This window comes from Macrosteles quadrilineatus, unplaced genomic scaffold (assembly GCF_028750875.1).
Source record: "Macrosteles quadrilineatus isolate MER2022 unplaced genomic scaffold, UCM_ALF_1.0 Scaffold_6__1_contigs__length_79288215, whole genome shotgun sequence".
Lineage (NCBI taxonomy): Eukaryota > Metazoa > Arthropoda > Insecta > Hemiptera > Cicadellidae > Macrosteles > Macrosteles quadrilineatus.
This window is the reverse complement of record NW_026542599.1, coordinates 11,279,454-11,306,997: the sequence shown is the minus strand read 5'-3', so window position 1 is coordinate 11,306,997 and position 27,544 is coordinate 11,279,454. Positions and strand designations below refer to the sequence as shown.

The window sequence follows — 27,544 nt, the reverse complement described above, 5'->3', positions numbered from 1 at the left end:
GGCAAAACAATAAACATATTTGGTGAATTTCAACGCTATAGCTCAAACTAGGAATGAATGTTTTTGTAACAAGCACATAAAGACAGACATACGCTAATAGGTTAGATAGGACACAATGTTGTATTGCATTTTTTGCTTATGCACCTTTCGAATGATCTAATAAAGTTTGTCCTAGTCGAAGCTGGACACCCTGTATACAATCAGGTCTTTGTTACTGACTAAGACCAGCTGTTTCATTAGCCAGGACCATTTGTTAAAAGTCCAATGAGAAAGACAGCTGGGTCCAGTTTCGAACCAAAACTACACACTTTTCTTAAGGATCGAACAGGCGACATTCTCATTATTTGGTGTGCATACTGTACACCTAGCAAAATATAAATGTTTACTAATTCATAACAAGATACATTTTGAGCATGGTTTAAAAAATTAACGCAATCTTTCTTAAGTGTTTTCCCAATTTGTATCGTACCCTACCAAAATTCGGGTTCACAAAAGTACAGACGGAACCAGTTCATGCATACATAGTTCATAAGTTTATGATAACAAACACGTACACATAGGAGCCAGCAAACCAGCTGTTTGCAAATTTGCATATCCCAGTTATTATACTAATTGTGAACATTTCACACAATGTTTCGTCGCACAGCGGGATATTGTTAACCGCACGCGACTAAACCCCCCGCCTCCTCACAACGCCCGGCTGCGCATTTTTAGTCCAATATTCAAATAAGGGTCGCATTAACATACCCGGTTTCCCCTCTTTGAACCACCTTCAAAACCGCATTAGGCGGCAACTTTCAAAGTTGTCTTTGTTTCGCAAATTGGACCTTTGTACGTCTCGGGAAATTTGATAAATTACCCGGCGATTCGCGCAGATTGGAGTGGTATTTAAATGACCGGGGGGTTTTAAGCGTTGCCCTCTAGATCGCGGTCCCATGTGGCGACTTGAGCTAACTTCGTTCGGAATTGAATTGTAAGTAGTTTAGATCGTTATTCAAATGTCGCGGGGGTTTCGAACCTCTAACCTAGTGTTGGGATGCAAGCTCACGAACTCGTGAAATTCAAATAGGGCTTGATTTGATTTAGTTTTCTAATCGAGGCAGTGGATGTGTAAGACTAAAGTGATACGGTATTACGGTTATTGTCAGTGGGGTGATTACTTGATTAGGAAATGCCGGAATCACGAGTATTTAGATGTATTTGTGTTTTCAACGCTGGTAGAATTTTCTAACGGAACTACCCTATAACTTTGTTCCTTTCCGTCCTGTTAGATAGCAATACTGATAGATAACACAATGACGAATTCGCAGTCTGCATGTATGCTGCGGCGATGGTATTCGAAAACGCCACGAACCGACAAAGATTTACCTATCAAATGAAATAAACGGTATCAGCATTCTGGCACATACTTTCTCCAATAAGCTTGTCAACAACCTTTATCATGGGTATGCGGTGTGACCTTTGATATAGGAAAAATCACGAAAAGTTACTTTTCCTACAGTCACCCAACAAAGTTGGCTTCCTTGTACTGTTTATAGTACAGAAAGCTGCTAATTGCTGCATATTTATACTTTTCCGTACGGTTTATACTTTGTCGTACGGTTTATACTTTGCCGCACATCAGGATTCCAACTAAACAACACAAAACAGCGTGGTTCTATTATGCACGTAATCCGTGTACGCTTGGAAATAGGTTGGTAACACTTAAAGATAATAATACTATGAGCAGCTGATTGACTATTATAACTACGATTTAACCTGTCATTTCGTGTTTATAGTTTCGGTATTTCTGAACTTTCTGGACTTTTCTTTTAAACGTTTTTAAAACATTCCTACGATCTTAATAAACAAGAAAATACTTTTAAAGCATTTTTTTTTAGGCGTGGAAACCACTTCAAATTACAAAAACATACGGAACTATATTGTCAAAACGCCGAGCACATTTCTTGCCGAGGAAAAATAGCGGAGTGATACGCCGCGGGTACTACTTTCTCTAGGGCACCATTTGTGTTGCCAGCTGAACCTAAAAACGTGTTGTATAGTGTTTGATTGAAAGACTAATTATTTATATGCTTTATAGTGACTGTAGGAAAAATATAATGTGTAACACGAGTGAAAAAGGCCTTTGCTGCACTCGAGATCATTCCGCACTCGCCTGCGGCTCGTGCGTAAACATTGCTCTCGTGTGCAGCAAAGTGCCACTTTCACCACTAGTTACACAAATAATTATTTAAATCGTAATTTTTACAGCAATTTGCACTATTTTTTTTAGAATAAAAAAGAAAGATAGCATACGAATTGTGATTGAACCAGCTTTCTTTCAATAATATTATTTTCCGTTATTTTAAGGTGATTTTTATGGGAAAATAGCATAAGTTACATTAACTTTTAAACCGTAATTTTTGCAGCAATGGGAGTTATACAATTTTGTTCAGAATTTAAAGGCTATACCAAACTAATTATTAAACAAAACCGTTCAGGCCATTTTTTAGAAAATTTGATTTTTCCATTTGTTATGGGGTTTAATGGCAAAATTATTCTACTATAAAAAATAAATAAAAAATACCCCCGCCGCAGCTAACCTGCAGACTACAACATTTTAAAATATTCTTCATAAAAACAACATGGAAATTTCAAAATAACAGTTTTTTTTTAATTTTCTCCGTTACCAATACTGTAAACGTACAAAAATACTTTGGTGTACTAAATTATTTGTTTTTAAGCTCATTAAAAATGTCCAGAGAGAAATTGTGTAATTTTGTGTTTTGTGGGTCAAAAATGAGAAAACCCATTTTAACCCCATATAACCCCCCGCCCCGTAAAACCCGTCACTATGGTCCGATCATACTGGTTTGCGAACTCATTCAAGTTTATCTCGCCTTACACTAAATTAAACTAAATACCATTAAACTAAATTTAATCAAAGTCGGACAAAAATAACTCAAGTTATCGCGTTCACACAATATATACATATACAAATTTGAACCAATGGTGTTTTTGGCCTCTGGGGACATCAATATGAAAAAGTAAATAGGTCCAGGGCCTAGGTCTTACCGTGCCACCTACGGTAATGGCTACTTCCCTATAGGGAAATTCGCTAAAACAGGTCGCTCAAGCGAGAAGTTTCTCTACCGGAGAAATCCTTCCACTAAAAGTTACCTAAAGGATAATGTCCACCTACACTTGTGGTCCTGCAGTCGATTATTATGTGCGCTGCAGCAGTCAGGTGTTGTGTGTTTGCGCATGTGTCAGACTGTCAGACGCCATGCAGCCTTCACCGCACATCTGTTACGCCATGTTGGACGCTGGTGATTACCTGGCGAGCGGTGAGGGGATAATTAGAAAACACAGACTGACAGTGATTGTGTTAGGGGAGGGGAACGTCACTACCAGATGACCATACACATCACCCTTGTCACAACACGGGGGGGGGGGGGGGGGGGCTCTATACCACTCTACAATATACTCACCTGGGGAGGGGGGGGGTGATAAATGATTTATTTCCTCTCAAATTCCACAACGTAGACAATACAAACTTATAAAAAACAATTATACACTGTAAAGCTATATACTTATGCAACAACTAAAGAGAGGATAATAGCAATAGGGTCTCAAAAGCTATGCCTGATTTGATAAAAAATTACAAAATGTCCCCACCGCAGTAAACATGCAGGCTTAGCAAATTTCCATTTATGTTGGATTTTCACAAAAATATTCCATTAAAATTGTTAGATATATTTTATGTTTGAATAAGATTAGTTAGATTGAGCACTGGTGCTGTAAGGAAGGTAATAATAAAGTGTGTGTGATTTTTGTAATGAAATGTTACTTATAGCTGTGTATGAAATAAACGAATTTGCCGAATTTTATCGAAATATATCATTTAGTAAAACAAATGCAAGTTTCACGTTTGCGGATGTGAAATATGTCCCCGTATTTAGGAAATAAACAGCTAAAACAATACCAGTAAATATCACCAAATTTAGATAGCAAATTTTGTCCTAAAAGTTTCATTGATTCTCAACGTTATAAAAATCATCAAAATTAGTAAACCGACCCGAATAAGGCTGGACTGTTGGACGAATAGAAAACTAACATTGTTAGCTATATTTTCATTTATAACTTAAAATGTGTTTGTGATGTGGGCTTTTCTAGAAAAATTTGAAGTTTCTTAAATCAATCAACATAAGAAAGGTTGGTTAAAAATTTCCATCCGCCATCTTGTTTATTATTAATTTAAAAGTATATTGCTTGGCGGGTTTCCCCTGAAAATGTACAAACAACATATTATTTTTAAGTTATGGGTGGTGATAAGTAACTCATGTGTTAGGTCTACTTTATTCTGACCATCTAATTTACCCTTAATAATATCTGGCAATGAATGATTGAATGAGTAGTATTAGTTAGAGTTTCTGTTTTCAACGGTTTTCGCGGAGTCTTGGCAAAAGCCGCGCGCCGTGACATCTGTGTGTATGCAATACCCGCCCGACATAGAAGTAGCAAGATTGCATCAGTGCGCCGTCACATTTCGTCATTGACGACTACAGTAGAAACTAAAAATATATTGAAACAGATAATGCTCTATTGGTTACTCTACTGTCTGTGATATTGATTAGGGTTTATAAGAAGGAAAAATCCTAAAGTTAAAAATAATTTTTAAAGAAATCTCTACCCAAACCTGCATAATGTTTTATGTAACCATTAACTGAAGATGAGTTTTACTAATAACTGCTTGTAATTCGTTCTGATAACATTTGGAGGATGGTAATATTGAGGATTGCACAAATTAGGCCTATAATCACGTTTGTGGTAAATGTGTACTCTGATAAAATTAAGTACGAATTAGCTTTGTTTAAGCTATAGAAATTAAATAACGTTCATAACTAACATTTGTGTTGTGTTTTCGTTATACAAGCAGTTTGAAAGCGACTTGATAGAAAAATGTATACAACGTTTTGAATTAATTAGAATGTTTACAGTGGTTTGAATTTTGTAGATAATATTTTACAAGGTCTGAGAATAAATAGTTTAATCTATTTCGTATACGCTTAATATGATCAAAGTAGTATATCGTGGTAATAACTTCATAGCACAGCATTGTCTTGTTTGTAATATTTTTGTTACAATACTTGTAATTTTCCCTATGTATTTGTAAATGTTAAAAGCTAAACATTTGTGAAATTATTTGGATAGCAGCCCCATTGATACTTAGTTATAAAATGTTACTTGTTGCTGTCTACAAATTTTACCAGCAAGGCTAGATTTTTTCGCCAGTTTTTGTTTGTTTGTTTAATAAGGTCGCTAAAGCTGTCTTCGAAGTAATCTTTCAACGAGTAATAGGCTCAACCAATGAGTTAGGACTTGGTCTTACAACTGTCATCCAGCTGGCAGCCTATTGGACATCTTCAGGGCCAGGTCTGCAGTATAGGAAGTTTTATGTGAAACCATGTCGAAGTCTCAGGCAGAGCAGCTATTATACAAAAGGTGTTTATGTTGGTCTTGACTTGGAGTAGGCTTACAAAAATGTGATTGCTGTACGATGTGTTAATTCCCAGCTTGCACAAACAATTGACCAACAGTCGTCTAGATAGTCATCTGAAGAGACTATCATAAACAAAATTTCTGGAGGGGTGGCATCATAACTAGACACATGCATAGCTGCAGGCCACGCAGGTTGAAATCAGTTTAATATTTAATATTTTAACCTACATATATATGGTTAATGTTGACAAAATAAAGTTCGTACAGTACCACAACGTTAGGGGTTGCACCAACTGGTATTAAGCACAATTGAATGCTAGTACTCCCCTCTCACCGTATGAAGCACTGCGCTTGTTCATAAAGTAAGGCCTTAAATATTATGTATAATAGTACATAATAAATACTATTTCCTTCGTACTAAACTTTTACAAAACATAAATTGACAATATTACATACAGTAAATTATTAATCAAAGCTTCTAGCCTAGAGAACGAGTCATGGATGCAGTGGACGTCAGCCATTCCAGACAGTTTCTGCTGCACGTGTTCGTGTTACAGCTGTGCAGAACGAGAGACAGCCTCGCAACACGGCGACCATCCGACCAGAGACGCTGGTAGACATGGACCACGAGAGAGCGCTGCGGGAGGCGGCGGTGGCTGTCGGAGTGTTCGGGTGAGTCTCTACCGTAGGCCTCTGTAGGGGATGACGTGTTGGCGCTAGTACTGGGATGTCCTGGTGGTGGGGAGCAGTGGAGAGTGGTGGGGAAACTTAGGCGAGTGGTGGGGCAACTAAGGCGAGTGGTAGGAGTACTAGGTGAAGCAGTGGAGGAAATACGGAGAAAGGTGGGGTAGTAAGACGAGTAGTGGGGGAACTACGGAGAAAGGTGGGGTACTAAGGCGAGTAGAGGGGAACTACAGAGAATGGTGGGGGACTAAGTCGAGTAGAGGGAACTAAGAGAAAGGTGGGGACAATAAGGTGAAGTAGTGTGGGAACTACGGAGAATGGTGGGAGGATTAAGGCGAGTAGAGAAGGAACTAAGGCAAGTAGAGGGGAACTACGGAGAAATGTGGGGTACTAAGTCGAGTAAAGGGAACTACAGAGAATGGTGGGGACAATAAGGTGAAGTAGTGTGGGAACTACGGAGAATGGTGGGAGGATTAAAGCGAGTAGAGAAGGAACTAAGGCAAGTAGAGGGGAACTACGGAGAAATGTGGGGTACTAAGTCGAGTAAAGGGAACTACAGAGAAAGGTGGGGACAATAAGGTGAAGTAGTGTGGGAACTACGGATAATGTTGGGGGACTAAGGCGAGTAGAGAAGGAACTAAGGCAAGTAGAGGGGAACTACGGAGAAATGTGGGTTACCAAGTCGAGTAGAGGGGACTACAGAGAAAGGTGGGGACAATAAGGTGAAGTAGTGTGGGAACTACGGAGAATGGTGGGAGGATTAAGGCGAGTAGAGAAGGAACTAAGGCAAGTAGAGGGGAACTACAGATAAGGGGGGGACTAAGAAAAATTCCATAGTTCTGGTTCTCACATCAAAGAACGTAATTCCCCACGGAATGATGGCATCGCGTTCGCATTTGAACAAACTGATGGGTTTCTTGACAAACCACCAAAAATATTTAGTAGATATTTCACTTCCCACTAACCTAACCTCAGTATTCCAAATCTGTAACATCGTCATGTATGGCAACCTCCACTGTCTAAAATCTGCATTTTTCCTTTTCAACAGTATGGTTAAATACCAAAACTCCCCCAATCCACCAAAATAATTTCAAAGCTAGACTATCCGTTGGTCGAAACCACTCTCATACCAGTTTCTCCACCAGATGGACATCCCAGGTTCCTGTAGGTTCGCTCCAAGGGACGCCCGAGACTACAGGTCACCGACGAGGAAAGTGGAGGGAGGGTCAACAAGTCATCCCCAACAGTAACTGTTGTTTTGTAGGTGTGTCCGACCCTCCATGTAGAACCGCTGCTAACTCTATCGTCGCTGCCTCTATCTTCCTCAGGTGAGATGTAGCGTAGGTGTTTTATTCTTTACTGTCCACGCCAGTGGAGTCAATGAAAGACTCACAACTGGGCTCAAAATCCCGCTTACTTGTGTACATATTTTGGATCGAAAAGAAGTCTCTCGCATCTAAGTTCGAGACACGAACTATCAGGCTAGCAAAACATCTTTCCGCCTTATGTTAGTTATGTTAGAGTAAGAAATACACTGAATAGCTGGAGATGAAGAGTTAATTTTTTTAGATATTTTGTTTTGTCTTATAAATAACTTTCACATGATAGAATTTGTTCCGTGACACGTTTGGTTGGTCGGCATACAAACGATGTACCGATGTATATAAAATTGCTGTTTGATATCAAGAGGTCTCATTGGTGGGAGTTGAACCTTAGCCTCATAGAGGGCTATGGTCCGGTGCCAGTCTGTGTGTAGTTAAAAATATAATATCTCTGTTTCTGTTTTTGAGAAAATATTTTAACCCTTCATAGTTTGCGGAGATTTCGAGCCTTGGTAAATAGCGGATGGGAATCATTTTATGTAATTGGTTGAATTCAAAATATCACAAAATAGGTTCAGCGCAAATTTATAAGAATTTAAATTATTTTCTACGATGTCTCAGGATTTTAAGAAATTAGAAACCAATGTTAATCATCATTATACGAAACCAAAAATGCTGTTTTCACAGTAAATTGCGACGTTTTTTTCAAAAGCAATCTTGACCTTTTGCGAAACGATTAAATATTTCGCCCCAAACCCTTTTGTCGATTTGGTTTAATGTTTTCTTGATACTTGATTAAAATATTAAGAATATACTAACATTACTCGGTAGGCTAAAATAGTGTACCAGTAGTAGTTGTTGCCGTGCCCGGGACCGACGCCACACTCTTGGCACCCCCGGTACACTAGCGTCGCGACCCCCCTGCGCATGCTCACCCCCCCCCCCACCACCACCACCACGACGTCACAGCGTCGTCCGTAACACCACTATTGACTCTGTCAAACGCCTTCGCTAAGCCCCACCCAGCCAAACAATTTGATTCCCCCCCCCCACGGCCTCCTTAGAAGCGGCGTCGGTATGTTTTGATTCTCATGTTTTGCAAAAGCCTCCCTCTCCAAAACGACTCCAACCCCCTTTATGCGGCGAGCCCCGGAATCTTCTTTGGAAATATCGGAATGGCGTTGGGTTTACTGTAGAATGTAAATAAATGTTTGTATGATTTTACATAGGTTTTATGTTCAGTTCAAATGCTGGAAAACGCATTAAAGATTAATAACATTCATTAAGAATATATTAAAATTCCTTGTATTGTAAATTAAAATTAAACAGGAAGATTTATGCTTTATCTAGATTAATTTAAAATTTCTTTTCATTCATGGGTAAATTAATGCGATTTTGGAAAGAGGTTCTTTATACATATCATTATGGTGTTTGTCTACTTCTTTTAATCTATGGTTATACGGTAGTTTCATAAATAAACAATAACACAAAGAATATAAAGGTGTCTATACTATTTTTTATTATATGGTAGCCAAATTAGCGTATTTAGTTTGGGTTTAAAATTATTACAAAGATATAAATCAATTTTGCAGTAACAATAGTATTTTATTCGATTTTGGTACACCAGAGAAAATAATCGACGTAAATAAACATAATTCACATTTCAGTTATGTAATTAATTGATTAAGCAGCATGGGCTTACTCAAGGCCACACTAAAAAAACGTTTATCTTGATGTATACGTATAGTCATCTGATGATCTGAAAAAGTGAGAAATAATTGTTCATTGAGAGTATTGAATGAATAATATTATTTTTTACACGAATGCTCCCACCTTTTTTCATAATTCATATTAAGATAACAATTAAACCCGTACTAAATCCAAGATCACAAAACCTAACCTGTAACATTCTGTCAGAAATAAACAGATTAACCTCAATTCGAACTAAGGCAGAAGGCAAAATCCGCGCGAGAACGATTCCACTTAATTCCTCAATCGCTACACCAGCGCCGCCTGGTAGCGATCCGAGCAACTTTTGATAAATAGGGGGGAGCAGGTGCGCAATTTGACTCGCGCACTCCATCTCCCCCCCCACTCACATTTGCAATTCTGATACGGCATCTTCACTTTATTCTCTCTATATAGACGCTCAAACATGTTTTGGCTCTCTGTATCAACCTGTTTACCTCTCCGAGCTTATTTTCTCTGTAAGAATTTATGGTTCGTTATCTTTGTGTTCTTTGCATTTTCTCCGCTTTCTTTGGCTCGCCTCCGGATTTATATAATTGCGGCAGCGTTTGAGCGTTTTAAAACGGGACGCGATTGAATATTGTGCGCGGAATAAAGTAATTTAAACAGTGATGCTTTTGAATGTTAAATAGTTCTTCTGTCTCTAACATGTAATATTTGTCGTCGTCAAATAACGTTTAAGCATCATAATTACCTACTTTTAAAATTACCAACAACGTAATTAAATTACTCATCCATCCTACTTTTTAGCTACGGTATGTTCAACCAACGGGGAGGGCAGGACTTTTTTTAGGGGCCAAACGGGTTTGCTCCTAGACTAGAGGATAAAACACTTCTCCTGCAAACAATTTTAAGAAACATAATTTGTAACACATTTTTGAACTGTCTTAGACCGTATCGGACTTCTCATTTAAAATTGTTTACAAAATACTTACCATGTCTTAACAATCTTTCTAAAGATTTCAAACTAAAAAAAAAAAAAAAAAAAATGATACTAAGTTAAAACTTTAGAAGAACTTTAAGAATTGTTTAATCCTATTTGTCTATGCTTCTACTAAGAAATAATGTGCGAGTCTGAGTCTAGTGATAGAGCGTGAGACATCCCATTCCCAGCGCAAATGACCGATGAATTTTATCTATTTAATAATTCTGCAGCCTTCTATGTTCAGCCAGAAGTAATGTGTAGTAAAACGGTTCGGGGCTGGAGCGTAAAAAGTCCTAGAATCTGAAGGTCTTACATAAGTAAAAAGAATGTTGGATGTTCTGCTTAGGGGTAGTCTTCAATATCATCATTGGTATTTTCTAATGTTTATTGTTTGGAAAACATGCCAAGCCGCTGAAGGTGATGCCCTTTTGCATTTTGATGTACTGGAAGAATATTAAGATCATTATCTCTATTTTTCTATACAATCATACAAATTTCAACAAGCAAACAGTACAATCCCTTACCTTTTCACATTTCAATAAGTTTAATTGTTTAATGCTTCAATCTCTTTCATAAAGTTCATGGTAAATCAGTATCTCTAGACTAAACCTAGATTTTTGAGAGAGACTAGAAAGAAATAGGCTTTTTCAGCACGCTAAGGAGACTAGAGCTGTTAAAATTATATTGATAATGTTTTCAACACTTCTAACCCTTGAAGTGTAGTGTATAGTCATAGAGTAGTAAATTAAATAGGAAACACTCAATGGTATGGCTCATTTAAGTGGTGTCTAGCACTAGTGCTGGTGTTTAAGGCTAAATCTAACCAAAACCCCCCCCCCTCGCCTTCCAAAATCCTCACGGTGGAGGAAGACTCTGTGCCCTGTTCAATGGAAATTTCCGTACAGTGCTGTTTGGAGTCTTCCTTGCTCGTCACAAGTATCTTTTAAGAACAACAAACCAGAACTGAAAGCCCACGGTCGTCCCAGTTGTTCCTATCTGTACCTTACATATCTGTGATTGCACCTATACACATATAAAGTTCTGCTGTATACACACACACTGCACAGTGCACTGTTGCAGGCCGCCTGTGTCTGTAGCCCTGGGACTGTCTCCGATCCGCTACCACTCCGCCATCACCTACAGCTCGCCTCCGTCACCTCCTCAGACCAACAGCAAACAGGAGCCTGACGATGGTGAAAACTCTGAAGGAACAGGTAACTTGATTCAGTACATGAACAGTCTTTATTCTTGTTTCCTTTGTGATATACTTGTGTTTGATTCTATTGTGAGTCATCATTGGATAGACCTGTAACAACAAGAAGTTGTTAATCAGTATCTAGTGTAGTGTGAACAACTTTCCCTCGCACCTCTGTTTCTATCATTAAGTCTTGTGCTCCATACATATGAAAATAACACTGGATCTATCTATCACTTATCTCACGATAGATGTCAACAAATGAATTTGGGCCCAACAAAAATTCCAATGCGATTAAAGGAGTGAGGTTTTTATGAAATTTTTACGAAACAGTGATTACTAATCATTATAGAACTACCGATGTAAATTTCGAACAATCTTACCTGTGGAGGCATACAAGTTAACTAAATAATTACCGGTAACCATATTCAGTGTTTTTTCCAAAGAACCTATGTATTGGTAAGCAACTCATATTTTTCACAACCTTTGTCAGTGTCCCACTAGGAAAATTTACAGTTACACCAAGCACTGAAGAGCCCAGATCTTAAGCTGTGTTTACACTATAGGCCAGTAAGCAGGTTACCTGCCTCAGTTATAGTGTATTACAAGTTACCTTAGATAACCTTCTTGCCTACTATGGCCTCGTGTAAACGAAGCTTTAGGAATCGTTACAAGGATATCAGGCTTACCTGGATGAGAAAGAGTCCACTCTGACAACACAAAAAATGTTCACTACACTAAAATTAAATATTTAACTACTACAGCCATTTTCAACCGAGGAAAGTTCTAGTTGAAAGAGAGAGTACAATCCTTAGCAACTCCAACCTTCCTCAGTTGAAAATGTTGCTAGTGATAGTGAAATACTATAGTGTTAAGTTTTGCGCTTCTTGTTCCCATTTAGGAATGCTTGCTATTTTCACATAAATTTTTGATTAACCTTTTACACCACGAATTATTGAAACTGTCAATGAATTTGTTTACAGATGATAGTATTGATGTGACCAATGAGGAGCCCCCGTCATGTACCTCTGTACCCCCCCAGCCCCCTCCACCCCCTGAGACAACACCTCTGTACCATCCAGCTCATGAGACAGTCTACGAGACCTCTGCAAGACTACTCTTCATGGCGGTAAAATGGGCCAAGAACCTACCTTCGTTTGCTTCTCTTCCATTCAGAGATCAGGTTGGTTGATTTGAATTGACCAGAAATGGTATGGTATTTTAAGAAAAAGATCTACCATAGTAGTAGTATAGGAGTGAAGGATGAATTTCATGCTGTAGTAGCCTCTGGATCACTAAATTTAAGCTAAGTGGTTTAGGCTACTTTGCTTTGACAAGGGATTTTTTTTAAGAGGTTGTTGTTCCAATTCCTCTCACCTTTTTTCTATGTCAGTCTGACCCCTGTGATCAAGTTGAAGATGTAGCTAACTAGAAAAAAATTTACAATTAAATTAGCTAACTCAGCATAAGGAAGGGGTTCTTTTCACAATTTATTTTATATTCCGTTCACAAAATTTAGCTGGTTTGAGGGGAAGCGATTTCATCCCCTCCACCCTCCACCTCATCCTAACATTGAAACAAAAGCCAACAGCTGATCAGCTGATAAACACATTAAGCTAAAAGAAGTGGTGGGGGAACTCACGTGACCTTTCCTTTAAACCGCCTAAATTTTTTGAATAGACTATACACAAATCAGTTGTATGTTCCCTTGCTTTGAGTCAAGTTGCAAAACTTCTAATGCTACATTCGATGGACTCTATGATTGCACTCCTATGGATTATGCTATCCTTAAAGACAAACCTTATGAACAGATTTTCGAAATCTTTGAATTATCATCCCTACTTTTGATTCAGCAACTGTTCTTTTGTGAGTTTTTAAGCCTCTTCCACCCTCGTATATCTTGATAAAGCTCCTCTTATCTTCCACTAACTCTGAAAAAATGAAAAATCACTGATCCCTTTCATACCTGAACTGGAAGAATCGCTGAAAGAAGGGTTTTTAAATTATGACTTATCACGAGGTGGATATCCTCAAAGAGTCCGAGTCACTGAGGTGTTACTGATAGGCTTTGATCAATGAGGTTGTGGAGTGAGGCGTGGTCAGTCAGGTGTTATAGGTGTTGTTCGACCTCGGTCGAGTCACTGGACAAATCGCTTCCGCCAGTCACTCGATTGAGGAGAGACGAGACAAAGTTAAGGATAAGAATATCCTTTGCTTTAGTTTTTTGCAACTCAGTCAGTTGAAGTTGTGAGGAGCAAGGTTAATTTTAACTTTACTGTCTTCAACGTTTAGACAATTTAATAATGCAATTTGCAGTACTGTAACTTTAAAAAAAAATTATTCTCTTTCAACTGTTTTTATCAAAGTAAAATTTTTCCACGGTTTCAAACAGCTTTTTTTCAGATTTCTTGTCCTATATGCAATATGCTGTACTGTATTTTTTTTCTGTAGCTTTTTAACAGTTAGAATTTACTCAGTTTTCATTGATCATTGTTTTAATAAAAGGTCCTGGCTAAAGAAACTACTGGTCACAGTCTCACAGTCAGTAACCAGTGGTGTAGTGGAATGGGAACGAGTGAGGTATGACGTTCCCACCCAGCTTCTCCCAAAATCCTATACTGTAAATAATTGGCCACCTGTCCTTTTTCCGTGATTATTGTCAGCGTTCCTGACCTGGAAAATTTATGACACCACTGTCAGTACCCAAAGCTACCCAAAGCCTCTCACCCCACCACCCTATTGACGATGGCCATAACTTTTGAAGGAATAAAGAAATAGTATTGTATATTTTTGTCTACAAACTAAGAACCATAAGGCAGTGTTGAATATTGTAATTCAGTATGTACCTGTTCCTGTAGGTTATCCTTCTAGAGGAGTGCTGGTCAGAACTGTTCCTCCTCAACGCAGTTCAATGGTGTCTTCCGCTAGACACGAGCCCGTTGTTCAACGTAACTGAACATCTTGCTATGTCCCCTAATGGCAAGGCTGGTCAGATCGCCGCCGAGGTAAACTATTTTCTTATTTCTGCTTCCACTATACTACAGTAGACTTCCTTTTACCCGGACTCCTCGGGACCAACGTCAGTACGGATTACAGATTTTCTAGTTAAACCGACAACACCTAAAACTTTGCTGATTTTGTGCCTTGTGTACAGAAAGAGACGATGTGTATATGAGTGTGTATATGAGAACATCAGTTTTTCAATGCACGTGGCTTCATGGCATTTCCAATAAAAAAGTGGAATTTTATGAGATATAACCCAATAACCTGAAAATTTGTTGTGAGAATTTGTGTTGAAAATTTGTTGTAAACTTAAATTTGGGGGAGCATTGTATTTATACACGTAATCATGGTCTCAAATCATTCCCTCGAGAAAAGTCGTATCAGTACCACCCATTTCCTGCCGATGCAGTCCAACCGATGTACTGATAAAAGTTTTATGTTTAAAGATGTGTCACTTCATCCGGGTGTAATCTGGTTAAACCGATGTCCAGTTAAAAGGTGTCCGGATAATAGGTAGTCTACTGTACCTTGAGATTTGAGAATGCAGAATCTTGTTAGTTGCTTGGATATGACTCTGTGATTACCTGTATGTAGACAGCAGCGCTTTCATCAAGTGGCATTTTCCTTTTGATCACTAGGATCAACTATTTTCTTGGACATAGTTTCAGAGATCACAACATTTATTTTTTTAGAGAAGTCACCGCATTTAAACCACAATAAATACACACAAAAATGACTATATGACAGTCCACTTGTATCACAGAAAACATACTACTATAACCCAGAATGCCAACCGCATGGTAAAAAGCGTTAAGTACATTGACAGGCAAAGCTCTCTCAAAGTACTTAACGCTTTTTACCATGCGGTTGGCATTCTGGGTTATACTAGTATGTTTTCTGTGCTTGTATGGGCTATCTTTGTATTTTATATATGAAATAGAAATATAAATAAAATATCATTTTGTTCCAGTTGTTTTTCCATATTGAAAGGACAGACAGATAAAAGTATTTTTCAATAAAGGTGAAGCTTGTGGACACATTTATAACATTCTAAACATATTGGCACTGTTAAAAGTTTCTGAAAAGCTCACTATGTTTACGGAATATAAGATAACTTTCTATTGTTCCAAAGGTACGAATCCTCAACGATGTTCTACAGAGGTACCGCTTGGTTGGAGTAGACCCCGCGGAGTTCGCCTGCCTCAAAGCCATCGTTCTCTTCAGGGCAGGTAATTAAAATATTTTTGTTTCAGTCTTACAAGAACGTTTACACACCAAGAAATAAGCAATAATTAATTTATTGATTTTAGTTGATAAATAATCATGGGTTTTACTCCCGGCTTATATAATTGGCATCTTCAGCAAGCCACCAATTTTGAGGTCTTTACATTTATATTCATAATTCACATTTTACTACAAAGGCGGTTCAAGGTACAATTATAATGGAAAGAGTAAATAATATAACAGTAAAAGTAATAAAAACAATAATGATATAATTTTTGGATTATTTCTTAAAACTATTAAAATCTGTCTCTCTTTATGTTATTGAGGATAAATTTTAATAACCTTTGACCTGCATTGGATTTTTTTTTATAAAACTTGATCCTGTGAAGTTCAACAATCCCGCTTTTCCTTTTTTCTTAAAGTTTTTGATCTTTCATAATTTTAGGATTACGTTACAGACAAAAATGGAAAGTTCTTAAAAATACTACAAATAAATAAGTAATTTCCCAAAGTCTTCCGAGCCACGAACAGTTGCACTTTTGAAGTAGAGCGGCCTGTTGCAGAAACGCGGGGGTTGAAGGACCCTCTCCAAGTAGAGAATCTACAGGACCAGGCGCAAGTGATGCTAGGTCAACACACCAGGTCTACACACCCGTCACACGCCGCGAGGTTCGGCAGACTACTGCTGATGCTACCGCTGCTACGAGCCGTCCCTACACAGCGGATAGAGAACATCTTCTTCCAGCGAACCATCGGCAACACACCCATGGAGAAGGTGTTGTGCGACATGTACAAGAATTAGGACTCGGAGGTGGTTCTTCAGGATACTGAAGTAGAAATCTATGGTACACACAATTGCTGTAGTCGATTTTCTATTCGAAAACAGTGAGCCGATCACAAAGAGTGGTGTTATTCTGGTTTCGTCTTCGGTTTTTGTTACAACGATACGTGATTTGTCATCAAAGATCCTATGGTTTATAATAATTGTTTGAAGATGGGTATAGTTCAGATAGCTTTCCTAGGACAATTAGAGTTCAAGGGTTAAGATACGGAAATAAAAGATCACAAAACATAACAATGATATTTCTAGGGCTTCTTCAAGAAGTAGATTGAAGTAATAAAGAGAAATTAAATGTCATGTTGATTTGTGTACCTATTAGCTTCGGACTCTAATCTCCAGGTTTCCATTACAAGTCATCCTTTTAATTAAGCTTGGAAAAAAAGTTGACAATTCAGTAACTAACTTGAGTTTAAAACACTGTAGGTGGCTCAAATTCAATTACCAGTACGTCCATTTTTATCCTAAAACTGTCTACAGATCTAACAAGGGGATGGAATGTCTAGTCGTATCAAAGATGAAATATTGGTTGTGATGAGTAACCTCCTTTTAAGGACATCATCAATGTCCAAATATTAATCACAAAAGCTATGTTTTGAAACTGTTCAATACTGTATTTGTGCAAAATTAGTTAAGTACAATGGCATGTTGAACAATAAGGGAACACTGTATCTAACATAACAAACAGCTGGTACATAATGAGATTGCTTGCAACTCAAACCTCGTGTTGTATCCAAACAATTGGAAGTCTATTGTACAACCTTGAAATTGGAAGAAATTATCAATTTGTCAAAATTAATTCACTGGGACATGTAAGCACATGACATTCACTTAGAATATGTACAGCAGGGTGTAGTCAGCTGTTCAATATTAAAATTTGACCAAAAACATATACAACTGGGTTTAATCATATGTTTGATATTACAATTTGATCAAAAATAAGTACAACAGGGTGTAATCAGCTGTTTGGTATTGAAATCACACTTTATATCACTTTCCCCAGCTTTGGTGATTAATAATGGAAACAAATAATTAATTGAGAAGCCCTTCCACGATACTTAAACCAACCTACTAGCTTCTAAACTTTTTCTTCTTACAAGTTAGAAAAACTATAACTCACACTCTTTATTCTCCAACCAATAAATTCGTATAAAACTGTAGCTTCAATGCAATTTAACTTGTTTCCTGAAAACTAAAATGAACAGATGGAATATTCACAAACCTACTTTGGGGACAGTGGATTCTGTTTTTCAAAGGTTTTTAAGCAGTATTGTTTCTTTTAGTATTACAAATGACTGATTTCACTAATTTAAAAAATATATATTATGTCAAGCACAAATGTTTTTTGTACATTTTTATTTGGCATTGACCACTACGGATCTCATTTTATGGCCTAAATTCTCTTAAGGCCTATTATTTACTTTAACCAACTCAGTGAGTGACAAATAAAAACACTGTTTATTTTAAAGTTACCAATAGTTGTACTAGTCTAATCCTAATGTATATATTTCAACAAGTTAAGATTACTCAAGTTTTGAGATTGACAAAATACACTGTAAATAATTTCTTTTTCACAAAGACCTAGAAGTATATTTCTCTTGAGGGTACTGAATGTAATTTTAACTAATGTAAATATGATTTCATTAAATATTGCTTCTTGTACATTAGGCACATTTTAATGTACTTTTTGCAGATAATGTAAATATTGTATGAACTCTTTTTAACACTCTTTAGTTAGATAGGCTGTGTAAGACTTTATGTATCTAAATCTAGTCAATAAATATGCTTTTATGTTTACAGCAACTTTATCATAAATTTGTCTCCTGACCTTTTTTTTTTGTGGGGACGGTTTGAGACCAGTGATCTCAGATGGATAGAGTACACATGGCTGAGTCTCAGCCTAGCCATCTGAGGGTGCCACTTCATAGTAAGGGTGACACGTCTGGCAGTGAAATACAACTGACGACGTGGTTGACGCCGAAAACCATCACCATGGATTTCTATGATAGGCTAATGTTTCTTCCATGACTACGGGAAGTATTCACGATTTTGCCATGATCATGGAAGACAACGATGATGCCTTGGTGCCTCGGGAGATGCTGTGACAAGCTAAAGTGCAAGTTTAGGCGATAATACATGTGATGATTTTAAAGATTATTGGGAGAAGGGGGCCTGGCGAACAAACTTGCGGGTGGCCCGCGGGCTCTTATCACCGCCACTGATCATCCTTATATTGAGTCAGTACTCAGTATGAACTTTAAACTGTACAAAAATAAATGTCCTCCTTCTTAAAGGTGTATAAGTTACGAAACCCAAACAAATACAGTCTCTTTAACTTCCATGGCTATACTGGGACGTGTCAAAATGCTAAAAACATACTTCAGCGTGATGCAACACTGGCTTGTGTACCTACGCAAGGATTTTCTGCTAGCTTTAATGCAGAATGCTTATTACTTTCATGTGTACCCAGTCTAAGGAATCGTCTTCCCAGCCACTGTAGGTTGAGTGTTTCCTGTGACAATTCTGTCACAGGCCGGTTGGTGTGCAACTTTTGAGGAGTTGTTTTAGTTAAAAAGTTTAAAAATAGGTTAAATGACGAACGATCAGTTTCAACAATTAAACACCCTCATTTCAATATTTCTGCCAAACAATGTTCACAAACAATATGGTGAAATTGAGATTTTTAAAGAAAAAATGCAAATGTCATTCTTTACTGAGTAAAATATTTTGTTTTTGAAAACCCTAGGTTGGCAGCAATTACAAGCGATTGAATGAGTGAGAAACAGGCTATTTTGGCATTAGCAGGGCCAGTAATGGTTTTGTATTTTCTGAAAATATTTACTTTTGTCACTTGCAACGTTGTACGGCGGAGCTATTCTATATGGCAGAAGTCTTAAAAATTTGACAGGTGCCTCCTCAGGATTTAATGTATAAAGGGATATGTTTAATTCATGAGAGCGCACAAGATTTGTGTTTGTACCTGTCCTTTATGCTGAGTTTTCCTAGGCGCGGAAGCGGAGAGCGGAGAGAGGAAAGTGGAGAGAGGAAAAGAGAGCGGAAAACAAGTTGTTCCACTCCGCTTCTAGGAAAACAGTAACATTAAATTACCTAAGACAAGTGGAGTCCACTCTCCGCGTTCCTCTCTCCGCTCTCCACTTCCGCGCCTAGGAAAACTCGGCTTTACAAAAAAATTTACAACTACCTAAAGAAAAAAAAAGTCTCTAAATCTGTTTGTATTTTTGCATGGTTGTTTTAAGACTTAAAAAGTCACATATTTTTCCTTGTTCTTTACAACTCCATTGAAAAACTACCGTTTAAACACCGGGACTATTTCAAGAATTCCAACCATAGCAAAATCACAGTTGGTGTTTGAGTTATGAATAAACAGAACATTGAGTACATAATATTTTATTGATACATAATAAATGCTTGACCTGTGAAACAATTGAAGGTTTAGCCCAAATGTTGATAGTCAATAGAGTGACATCTTATAAACACTCAATTCCATCTGGGAAGGTACAATACAGCTTGGATACTATGGAAACTGGTAAACGATACAAATGTGTATAAAAATATTACTCTATTCCAAAAATTAACAAAATGTATAATCCATTTCAAATGTAAAACTTAAGTTACTGATATAACATGGCAGTTACAGTTATATTAAACAGTTTATAAACTTGGAAGAAATATCTTTTTGCAAAAAAAAAGATCTCAAGTTTATCGGTTGAATATCTATGGACAAAACGTAAAAGAAAAAAGAATTTTTACAAAAGGCATTTATGAGATTTGGCCTTAGTAAACATGCCTTTAAGTACTTATAACAAATTGTTTGAACGTTACTGAATAGTGTAAAACTGCTTGTTTTGTCCATAGAATATATTTAAGTAACAGAGCTGCATGAAAAAAAATTGTATGGTAATTTAAAGCACAGTACAAGCTGCATAACACGAATACAGTTTAGAGTAAAAAGCTGCAGAACAAGTCCTTGGACAAACATTAGTTAAGATTTTGTTTTGTAAATGATTAAACGTATTGCCAGATAAATAAATTAAGAAGAAGACTTTGAGCTGAATTAGAAATGTAGCCAAGACAGAATAAATACAACATTTTATACAGACGACACAGGAACTATTACATTATATCCTACACCCTTCTACATTTCAAAATACAAACCTTTCAAAAATATTTACAATGATTTACAGCTTACAAATTGCAATGAATTTGAATCTGATATTTGTATGACTAAACGTAGAATTAACTAACTTAGAAATAATTACAAATAAATTATATACGTGTGACAAACGCTGAGAAATCCAGGTTTGATACGGATGGACAATGTAGTCTATTGTTAGCAGTTTGAATTGAACCGACTCAAAAGCACTCTTGAATAAAATAACTGTCAATGAGCAGAAACCTCTTATTAGCAGCAAACACCGGTCCCTAATTGTAATACAAATCCCCTAAACTACCCTTAACATGACTCTAGGCTTACACAATATTAGCTTTGGACATCTTAGAGATCTTACTTAATATTAAGCAGTTCTTCAATCGATACAAAATGTCAGCAAAACATTTTCTGTTGCATCGAAGTACACTATTTACATTAGATAACAACAACAATAAATATTCAAACCCGCAGAATGTACAATCGGGCAGCTTTTTTGCCCCAGGATATGAACATGAACGTCTCACGTCTTTACCTATCCAACAAATCAACAATGTAGGGAAAATATACATACAATGAAATACTAAATTAGACTATAATACATGTGCTCTACTCCTCAACTCATATGGAATGCGCTAACAGAACAATTCATGCTCATTTAATAACAGAATAAGAAAATTAATAAGTAAACCTGAAAAAATTATCGAAGCACACCACCATCTGCTTCAAAAACATGTTTTTCCCATTTTTAAACTGTTATACAAAAAAAGTAAACTAACCGGATTATTTGAATTATACAACATTATTTTAATCGCTTTTCTACAGCATCAAACTAATGCTTTGGCGTACAATCAATCAGAAAATATACAGTGAACGGTTTACTCAGTCAGTAGAACGAGATCGAAAAATAGCATCTCTAGACTTCAACAACGTTGGGGAAGTAACAATTACATTTACACTTAGGCCAGATAAGCTCTTATAAAACAAGCAGACTGGAGATGGAAGATAATTTAAGTCATTTACCTTCCTATACTACAAACACTTAAGTTTTGACACCGGAATCAGTCGTATGCGAACACTATTTTTCATGTTTTGATTCTATTCATTACATGGTAAGGGAGATATTTATGTCAAAAGAAGTAAATTAATTCTTAAAGTTAATAATTGTACCTGAATAGAACAAAATAAATACTGAACCATCTAGAAAGCTATCAAATTTAACCACATTGAATTAGACAGCTTGAATCAAAACGTGATTTCACAAGTTTAAGTATACATGAAATGCAAAAATATATTTATAACTTTTAGAGTAACATAAATTGTTTATAAATATAATCCTTAGATCAGAAAAAGGAATTATTAGAGCTAAAATATGATTTTTTAATCAGAAACCATATAGTTATCCAATCCCTTACGTTTAATAAAGTGGTTTTAAAGTGTATCGTCATTATCTGAGGTTTTATCACCAATCGGTTTACACAGTGTAGCCTTTTATTCAGTTTCAAAAACCGGTATGGTAAACTAAAATATTTAAGTCCAGAAGAAGCACACTGCTGTAGAATCGAAAATGTAGTGAATTGCTTAAAACTGAGTATATCTGAGAAATTCAGCTTCAGGGTCAATTATACCTGCGCAGAGATCCTGGATCAACAAATTTTGGACAAAAACGAGCAATATATGTTGCCTGTTTGTGTTTTAAATAAAATGTCCAGTGCCATCTTCAGACATTCATTTGTTGTAAAAGCAGGCCTACACTGTTTTTCACCGATTAAGTACCTACCTAATACTGTATAAACGATTGGGATTAGTGATTAAACATTCAGACACGCAGAACTCTCAGTTTGTGGCGCAAAACAGAACACATCACATCAATACACCTAGTGTATCCTGGGGGCGGAACGGTCATTGACAGCTCTAGTCTTTTTCAGGGAGGTTCCTCGCTTTATCTGGTCCATAAGAGAGTCGTGGCAGATGGTCGGGTCGGCCACTGTCCTCACAGCGATCCACTGCCTCACTCGGTTGGCTCGGTTGTTTGCGTTCTCCTGCGAGTGGCGTCGCGAGTGTCGTGGTGACAGTGTTGGTGTCAGTTTGGCACTCAGTGATGCGATCAGTCCTGTTGCAGCCTCCATGCGACGATCGCAGCTCTGCGACCTCGTGCTGTGAGTTCGTCTCACACTCACCGGACTGGCCGGCTGATGCTTGAGTTCAGTCAGCGTTCTAACAGTCTCGGCCACGCTGATTCCTCCGCTAGATTCCTTCACCACGACCTTCCTCTCGGCGTAAATCTGTTCAACATTCTTCTGGTTTCCCCTGTCTGACATTTGGGCTACTTTCCTCTGTAACTCTGCGGCGATACCTAGAGCTGCCGTGCGTTGATACTCAGACACGTTACCAACTGCGTTACGTTTCTGTATTTCTGCTGCGATAGACGAAGCGACATTCCTCTGTATATCGGCTACATTGTTGGTGTTGGAGATGTTGCGAGCTCCACCTCCCTCCAATAGGAAGGCCGGAGGAGGGGGGAGGTGTTCCAAGCTTCCTCCTCCATTGTTGTTGTTTGGCAGAACAGACGACACTCCCCTGGATATAGAAGATGTCCTCCGTATTGGCGGAGGAGGTTTCTGTTGCTGCATGGAGCCTCGGCGTAGCAAAGTGTTGCGCATTGTGCCAGAAGGGTAACCTGTGGAAAATAACAACTTTGTAAACGGGTTGTAGATTAAATACACAAAAAAATTCAACTTGTAATTGGTATGAAAAAATCCTTAAGCCAAAACTTGTCATGAAAAATAACACAGACTAACTTTGCTACACTCTAAAATTTTTTGTATTAGGTATGTAAAATGAACACACCCAAACATAAATTGACACATTGTCAATGTCTGAAATGCAGCAGCTTTTCTGAGTAGCTTATTTTTATTTACCATTATATTATCAGCTAAAACTATAGGTTCACAAGTAATCTAAATCTTTTTGTAAAACTTTCTACAGGTAGTCCTCACTATACTTTGTTCATAATATTTACACGGTTTTATGGGAAGAAATCTATCCCCTTCACTTGACCCTTTACCTTTAAAATAATAGCTCAACAGCTGATTAAGCGACATACATTAAATATAAAAAAATTGGTGGGTGAACTTTCCCTGATGGATTAATATGATTTAATAGTTTTTGAAAACATACCAACAGGTTTTATATGTACGAACAGTTTTTGGGAAAAAATTGAAATGACTTCCTTAAATTTCTTACGGTATCAAAAGTACACAAAGTAAAAAAATATTTAGATTTAGAGGGTTTTATATATGTTCATTGACAGCTGCAGTCTATCAGTAAAATACCGCAAGTCCTGTTTGCTGAACACTTAGGTGGAACCCATCTACCACAAGGTAAGGGCTACCGGTACGAAATAATTCTTTGGAAAAGAAACTTTAGGCACACAACAAAATTAATGAATACTATCAAATTCAGAAAAAAATGGAGATGATTTGGCAAACTTTAATTTCTAGTAAGTTGAGTTTATATATTATTTATTCAATAAAATCTGTTTATACCTTTTCTATCTACAGATAGAATATTGACCAAAATGTCACCCTGGAACCTTGATAACAAAACTCTTGATAAGAAAACTCTTGATAACAAAACTCTTGATAACAAAACTCTTGATAACAAAACTCTTGATAACAAAACTCTTGATAACAAAACTCTTGATAACAAAACCCTCGATAGCAAAACACTATAAGTGCCATTTTCAAATTTCCTAGAATTTATTTTACCCCTTAATCACATGTAATTGCAAACCTCGACAAGAAGTCAACCTTGATAACAAGTCTTATTCGATAATCCCCACGAGACTTGTTATCGAGGTTCTACTGTAATCACAATACCTGAGGTGGAGAACGGACGACGGCGCAGGTCTGGATTTGTCCGGGGGAGCGTGCAATACTTGTTAGCGGCCATATCACTACCAGGGTCCGACACTACCAACAACATGCACTGTCTCACTCTCACACATCACACGCCACACGTGACACGACAATGATAACTGGACCAGTATACACTCATACACAGCTAGTGAATAATCCAAATTACAGCTGACCCTCTCTTAAGGTACACACTACAATAAACTGTGACGATCTGATTGACCAATTTATTACAATGATAAATCGTGAGGCAGGCCGGTGTACACGCTACAATCAATTGGAACAATTTGCTATTTTTGATAAATTGTTACAATGTATAATCTTAGCGTGTATAATACTTTAGTTTACACTGGAACAATCACCTATCTGCTTTGACAAAAAAAAAAAGAATTGTTTATCTTCCCTGAAATATAAAATTGGTTGGTTTAGTCAACCTTTCCTGGAGAATTCTTTTACGGAACTTTAATGCACGGAGAAAATAGATTATTTAAAGGATTATTGCAAAGAATTTTTTTTCACAATTAATTAAAACAAAGTGTTTATAACGTTTCAGGATCTGGAATCTTATCCCAACTCAGGTGAGAAAGCACCTAGAAAGGATGGAATAAGGTTTTAGATCCCAAAACAATGTTGTAAAAGTAGAAATATTGTCCGTAAGTTATGGATTTAATATATATTTCCATTTATTTTCCATAAGTGGATGGTTATATTATGATGGATCATAACAATCCCTTAAATAACAAAAATTTACTATTACACCAAAAAAACTTCAAAAAAACTTCTAAGAATAAAATAGGGTTGTAACCAAGGAGGTATGGTTTGGCATTGGTTTGAAGAGTAAAGACTAATAATCACTGAACTTTTCAAACAAATCTTGGCGAGATTGTAAGTAATTAAATGAGTAAATAATTACATTTCAGTGCGTGTGTATTTATTTATGACTAAAATAAAATCAGTATGGTTAAAATTAAACTACAGTATGTGTTTTTTTCTGAAATAATATTATTTTCAAGTCTTGAATGTGCTGATGTATCAACAAGTATAAATAGAAGTACAATTTACAGCCAAAGTCGAGTTTCTTACCACGGGTCATGGTGATTCCATTAATGAAAACTGCAGCTGTGCTGATTGGTAGAATTAAAAACTCTGCGAGTTGGTATGGCAATGCCATTAATATTGACAATATTAAATCCAGGCCTCTACGAGAAATTTATTCTCGGCAACCACTATTTCAACAACTCTTTAGGTTAAAAAGGATTTAGATTTTAACTCATATTTCAAAACCATAAGAAGATAAGAGATCCAGTTATCATTGTGTTTAATTGGTAAACAAAGGTGTAAGGGTAGGCCTAACCCAAGCTATCCAGCCTTTTACATAGGCCTACTTTTGAAGCAACACATTCACAGGTTAAGTTCAATAAAAAAACTTCAAAAGTACTGTATTGTTATGTAGATTAATCCCAATTTAGAAAACTTTGATTGTTTAAAGTATTCCAAAGCTGTTAATCCCATTCAATTAGTACAAAAAAACCCAAATTCTTGTAGAAAAAGTTTGTTGTGTTAGTTGCGTTAGTTATGCTTGAATGTTTAGTACTGGATATTCTTGGGTGACCAGTGAACAAACTTGAAGAAATAAATTAAAACACACAGAGTATCTAAACTAATTGGGTAGTAAACTGTAAAAACATAAGTGATTTTAAGTGCAATAATCAAATGATGATCGAGAGAAGAAATGTATTTTGAAATAATTCTGTACATTCCATTTAACTTTGGTTTCATTTAAACCAATTGGTCAAAATGCTATGAAACATAATACAGTATTACAATAGAAACAAGACACATTTTGTAGTCTGAATTAAGTAAATTCCTAAAATAACAGTAAATAGAAAACTAAGCTTTCTAGGGATGGTCAAGTCTCGAAATTTCGGGAAATTTTAAATCTCGTTACACGAGACGAGATTTCTTTTTGGCCGAGATTTTGTTCGAGACAAGAATAAAAAAAAAATAAAAAATAAAAAAAAAAATATTTAAAACGCCTGCAGAAAGTCAATGCAATGTGCAATACAGGAGCGCGTTGTAGTTGCGTTTCCTTTGCAAAGGCGTTCTTGTTTAATTGATTCTTTAAATGTAAATATTACTTTAATTATTTTTTAATATTATTACTTTAATAACATTAGAGAAGTTTTGTTAAGTGTAAGCAGTGTAAGGAATGTTTTATTACTATAAAAAAAGTCAAAACAAGTAACTATTTTATAAAAATTAATATTACTTTTATTTTATGATTTATTTTATTTTAGGATAAGTTGAACTCTATCCTAACTGATATGACTATGTTTCCTAATCGTAGGCATTTATAATATGTTAGGCGTGATTAATAAAAAAAATTTTATGCTGATGTTTTTTAATAAAATTTTGTAAATATTCTTGCCTATTATCATTATTTTTGTATTTAAACAGTCATCTAACAATGTTACAAAATCAGGTAAAGATTTTGAACGTGCATTTCCCGTTGTGTATGAGAAGGCAAATCCCGTCTCGATCTCGTCTCGAAATTTTATGAGAAATAAAAAATCTCGTCTCGTCTCGTCTCGAACTAAAAATCCAATCTCGTCCATCCCTACTTTTTTCCTCACAGAAAAAACAGAATAGCTTAAAAGGTTTTATTTCATATACTGATATACTTACGTAAAAATAAGAAAATTTATTGTCTATTTTATGAAGATGGAATAGAAACAAAAGGTTTAGATTCACCTGGTAGCAAATTATCATTCTATACATTTATGACAATTAATAATTAATAGAAACCGTTCAATACTGGAGAATAATACGACCATTATTTTAATAATTCACAGACAAAACACAAAAACTGCAACTGTTATTCAAACAAACAATCCAAACATTTTAGTCTTAAAAAAATCATCTCTACTTAAGAATCAATAAGCGGTTAAAAAATATAATCAAGTGTTGAAATTCAATCTTGTGAACGTGATAGAATCCAGTCAATAAAAACGGTGATGAATGAAATGAGATGGTAAAAT

The 27,544-nt window shown here is 36.5% G+C and overlaps 2 protein-coding genes across 4 annotated transcripts in view; one reads left to right on the top strand and one right to left on the bottom strand.

The window, feature by feature from the left end:
• The window catches only part of LOC128997340 (photoreceptor-specific nuclear receptor-like), a 43,432-nt gene extending 27,047 nt beyond the window's left edge, over positions 1–16,385 (top strand). The window contains exons 5-10 of the mRNA XM_054422977.1: positions 6,039–6,153; positions 11,242–11,375; positions 12,340–12,539; positions 14,215–14,361; positions 15,492–15,588; positions 16,147–16,385. Of these exons, the coding sequence (XP_054278952.1) occupies positions 6,039–6,153; positions 11,242–11,375; positions 12,340–12,539; positions 14,215–14,361; positions 15,492–15,588; positions 16,147–16,385 (932 nt within the window). The remainder of the gene's footprint in view (positions 1–6,038; positions 6,154–11,241; positions 11,376–12,339; positions 12,540–14,214; positions 14,362–15,491; positions 15,589–16,146) is intronic.
• A 3,428-nt stretch (positions 16,386–19,813) lies between these two features.
• LOC128997336 (protein MTSS 2) overlaps positions 19,814–27,544 on the bottom strand; it is a 137,518-nt gene continuing 129,787 nt past the window's right edge. For 2 of the 3 annotated variants that reach the window (XM_054422970.1, XM_054422972.1), the window contains 2 exons: positions 24,471–24,563; positions 19,814–23,269 (listed from right to left, as the gene is read on the bottom strand). In XM_054422970.1, the coding sequence (XP_054278945.1) occupies positions 22,467–23,269; positions 24,471–24,563 (896 nt within the window). In that variant the 3' untranslated portion in view covers positions 19,814–22,466. The remainder of the gene's footprint in view (positions 23,270–24,470; positions 24,564–27,544) is intronic. The other variant, XM_054422971.1, reaches the window with a different exon arrangement.